The sequence below is a fragment of the Eurypyga helias genome, unplaced genomic scaffold (assembly GCF_000690775.1).
Source record: "Eurypyga helias isolate BGI_N326 unplaced genomic scaffold, ASM69077v1 scaffold5546, whole genome shotgun sequence".
Taxonomy (NCBI): domain Eukaryota; kingdom Metazoa; phylum Chordata; class Aves; order Eurypygiformes; family Eurypygidae; genus Eurypyga; species Eurypyga helias.
The window spans coordinates 5792-10462 of NW_010258450.1; the positions used below are offsets into that span (position 1 = coordinate 5792).

The window sequence follows — 4671 nt, forward strand, 5'->3', positions numbered from 1 at the left end:
TTAGGTTGGATATTAGGGAAAATTTCTTCACACAAAGGGCTGTCAGGTGTTGGAACGGGCTGCCCAGGGAGGTGGTGGAGTCACCATCCCTGGAGGGATTTGAGATGTGTAGATGTGGTGCTCAGGGACATGGTTTAGTGGTGGCCTTGTCAGCACTTCATGGTTAATGGTTGGACTTGATGATCTTAAAGGTCTTTTCCAACCTAAACGATTCTATGATACTATGAATTTCCCATTTTCTGCAGTTCTGTCTGACTCGTACATTGAAGATGCCTAGAAACATCCAGTCAGTGGTGCTTCTCCAAAGCAATCACAAATTGAGACTAATTCTTGATGGGAGAACTGACTGGGACCTGGTGATGAGTTCTTGGGAGCTCAGGCACAGGCACATCTGCTATCCAACAACTTAAAGCTCTGCCTTTATAACCTGCATGAGAGCCAAACAGATCTAGGAGAACAGCACAGCTGTGGCTGGGAAAGGATGCAGAGAAGGGAAGGAGCACACACATTTACCTGCCTCCAAAAGCAATGACAGGGCAGTCTTCAGCATTGTATTGGTGCTTAAGCTCAGTAATCAGTACTGCATAGTCAGCGAGGGCCTGTTCCACAGTAAGCAGACCAGTCTTCTTCAGCTGTGTTGACTCAAGTCCAAATGGAAGAGACTTCCCATAGTACCTCTGAAAGGAAAGAGATAAGCTATGGAAATGCTGGTGTCAAGGTCTGGGGCTTCTTTGTTCTCACTGCAGAACTGGTGTAAGTGTGCACAAACGGGAAGCGGTAACAGAGCGTTTGAGTGGACTCTAACTTGTTTGTAACTGAGGAAGTGCCTTGTCCTCTGCATTTAATAATCAGAGGCCTTCAGGCCATACCCTGTAGAGGAAGGACAATCCATGACAAGCTAGTTCAGTGGGCGCCAAGTGGCCCCTCAGCACATATGTCTCTCCTGAAATCCCCAACTAGAAAAGGGAACAGAATAGAGCAGTGTGCCCAGGGAAGGGTTGGCTTGTGACTCTGCAGGCTACAGACATTAAATATTATCCAAAAAAAATAACTCTCTAGTCCAGCGTGGAGTGGGAGGCCTGTGGAAACTACTCAGAAAAGCACTGGTCTAAAGCAAATAGACAGTGGCATAGGTTTTACTGAAACAGTCGACTGTATCCTGGGTTGCTGGTAGGATTAGTAAAAAACATTCAGAAGTCATGGTTAAGTAAAGAAGAGCTGCTACCATGAGGAGAAAGCTTACAGCAGGTATACCTCGGCTTCATGACAAGGGGTGGTATTTTTCCAGACCTGCAGAAAGCTGAATTCAGTAATACTGAACAGAACAAGACTCTATATTATGCATAATGACTAAAATACTCAATATGTGTAATGACTAAATACTCACATGTTCAGCAAAAATCACAAGTGCTTGCTGTTCCTCTGCTAATTCAAATATGAAGTCAGAGTTCTGAGCAAAAGTCCAGATGTCACCTTCATTGCCAGTGTAGAAAAAGATGGGCCCAAATCCTTTCTTCCAGAATTTTGCTGAGCAAGACATTTGACAGAAACAAATTAAAGAAACCCAAACAAAAACAAACAAACAAAACCCCACATGAGCATGAAATGACTTTACTTTTGGTGAGTTTGGGCAGCAACTTAACAAGGAAGAATTCTGTGAACAGGCCGATCCCTGAGATGTGAGCTGGGGAATAAAGGTGTTAGAAAGGCCAAGCTACAAAAATCTCTCAGCACATCACCTGGAACTTCCACTTCTGCCTGAAAATCCCTAAAATCTCAGTTCTGCAAGGCATTTGGAAATAGCTGCCTCCTAAAAGAGCGATTTCCCATCTATATACCCTTTTCAGTCCAACTCATCCCAAAACATTTGCACAGATCACTTTTCCCACAAAATGGGTATTAGGGAATTGCCTGCATCTTACAGCTGCTACTGCTGTGATGTATAATGTAGAGCCAAGCTGTAAATCACATATCGTTTGGGCTGGTTTGGGTTGGAAGGGACCTTCAAGGATCATCCAGTTCAACTCTGCTCCTGTAGTCAGGGACATCCTCCACTAGATCAGACTGCATCCAGTCTGACTTTGAACGCTTCCAGGGATGGGACATTCACAGCTTCTCTGGGCAACCTGGTCCACCATCCTCACAATACAAAATTTCTTTCTTATGTCCAATCCAAATCCACCGTCTTTCAGTTTAAAAACATAGTCCCTTGTCCTGTCACTACAGTAAAAATCTCTCTCCATCTCTCTTATAAGCCCTCTTTATATACTGAAATGCCAATAAGGTCTCCCCGGAGCCTTCTCTTCTCCAGGCTGAACCCCCCAACCCTCCCAGCCTGTCCCCATGGCACAGGGACTCCAGCCCTCGGACCATCTTCATGGCCTCCTCTGGACTCGCTCCAACAGGTCCGTGTCCTCCTTATGTTGGGGGCCCCAGAGCTGGAGACAGAACTGCAGGTGGGGTGTCACCAGACTGGAGTAGAGGGGAGAATCCCCTCCTTTGTCCTGCTGGCCATGCTGCTTTGGATGCAGCCCGGGATTTGCTGTTGCTGATAGGCAGATATGTATGTAACACATATATTTCTTATTATACATTATGTATATATGAAGATATACGAAGGTGATGCACTTCATCCTCTCATCTGTTTATAACTGAAGGCAAATTGAGACTGCCAGGACAAGCTGACCCATGATGTCAACATTTGCTTGTCTAACAAAGAGTTGCTTTAATGCCTGCTGACTGTAACAAGCTTTTTTTAAGGTTTTTGCTTGCCCTTAAATTGCACAGGAATTTAATTAATAAACAGCCTACCTTAACAACAGACCTCAGATCGTCAGTTAAGACTTGGTTTTAACACACTGTCACATCACCCAAAGCGACCTTCCAACAACAGTTGTCTTACGGATGCCGCTGCAGTTTGTCACACAAGGCCGTTACCAATAACAGAGGCCTGAATTTAATTCTTGGCATTCTCAACACAGCCTTTTCAAAGCAGGATTTGGCTTAGAAATGGGTTTTAAACCTTTCTTTAACGAAACGGCTGCTCTTTGTTAACAGAGTCTGATTCTCTTTCTGTGTTGAATGTATCGGGTAGGAAACTGAAGTGCTACCTTTAGTCTGGCTTTTCTTCTGATACACTTCGTGGCTCTTGGAGTAAACAACCATTCACGGGAGCCAAAATGAAACCAGACAGGTTGCTTAAAAAGGTATCTATTTTTAGACTGAGATCCTGGGGAACTGCCAGCTAACCTCAAGATAGTCAGATGCCTGGTTGTGAAATAATAATCTCCTTCAAGTCCTTGCTGATAATCTAAAATGTCTCATATTGCATAAGATGCAGTAGAGGGGAAAGGAACTCCTCGCAGGAACTTTGAGTAAGAAACTATTTGTAAACCAGCAGAACTGCAATGCCACTGTTTTGCTTCTCCCAAGTATTATTCAGCTCTGCCCAGGATACACAGGTAAAACATAACTATTTTAAAAGAAAACAAATTAAAAAGTTATGCAATGCTTTAAACCATGTGATCCCAAAGTTCTGGTCAAAAAGGGCCACTTAATTAGTGAAATTTCGGCCTTGGGTGTGCTATCAAAATTCACTGGCAGCATTCTTGTATCTTTGGGCTGAACTGATCAAAGAACTCATGCTTGGTGAAACACATACTGCTGGATGTAGGTGCTGAGCAAGCTGCAGAGTGACAGGGGATGTGAAGAAGGTGAGATGCTGCATACAAAGCCCCAGATGCAGGAAGTCTGTGAGGCAGTAGCAGGCAGGTGCCAGGCTGGGCAGTGCTGTCTGGAAGCAGCACTCAGGGCTGGTGCTATTCAGAGCTCCACCTTTGTCCTCTCCCTTATTCCTCCAAGCAAGCAGGATTGAAAAACACGTGATGGCGGCTACTGAAATTGCTGTCATTTAGTCACACATGGTTTAGAAAAGCCTCCTCTGTCAGACTGTCTGTTGCACAGAAAATAAGTCATTATTTGGCCAGAAAGGAAGACACTGTCGGCTCCTTGCTGGAAGCCCTCATTGTTCAGCATGGCTTCTGCTATCTAAAGCTGCAGGGTTTTAAATAATGCAGAACACTGACTCTAGAGAGAGTCACCATCACTGGTAAGAACGATGGGTACAAAGTACAACGTTTTGGGTCACTGTTTGTTTTTCCTACTTCATTCAGAGCACCGAGTTGCACCTGTAAGTGATGCTGTGGCAAACTGCAGACATGCACACAGCCAGTCCTGGTGCAAGGCTAACGCAGCTCCTGCATGAAGTCAACTCTTGCTCTGGACAAGCCAGTCCCCACACCTCATGGCGAGAATGACAAATTAAAGGACAGGAGAGCACAGCACAGCTCTCAGCACCAAACGGAGAGGCTCTGCCTCAGTGCTGGAATGGTTAAAGCTTACATAGACAGAAATTCAGCCCTGTGCCATAGCAAGACCCTGCCATGGCCATGCCGTGGCTGGGAGCAGCTCGGCTGCAGCACACCCCCCTGCAACCTACCTGAGATCAGGTACCGCTGCGGGAAGGTCTCGTTGCCACTGGTCTCGAAGCTGAAGTGGTCCCGCACCTGCTGGAAGAGCCGCTCCTCCAGGCCAGGCCCCGCTCTCCGGGCAGCTGGAGGAGGCACCGTCAGCGCCGGGAATACGGCAACCGCCGCCGCCGCCCGGCCCGGC

General features: G+C 46.2%; 1 protein-coding gene across 1 annotated transcript in view; it reads right to left on the bottom strand.

The window, feature by feature from the left end:
• Nucleotides 1–4612, bottom strand: part of LOC104511636 (dipeptidyl peptidase 2-like) — a gene marked incomplete at both ends in the record, with an annotated part of 8152 nt that extends 3540 nt beyond the window's left edge. Inside the window, 3 exons of the mRNA XM_010154331.1 lie at nt 514–677; nt 1388–1527; nt 4499–4612. Coding sequence (XP_010152633.1) covers nt 514–677; nt 1388–1527; nt 4499–4612 — 418 coding nt within the window. The remainder of the gene's footprint in view (nt 1–513; nt 678–1387; nt 1528–4498) is intronic.
• Nucleotides 4613–4671: the final 59 nt, after the last annotated feature.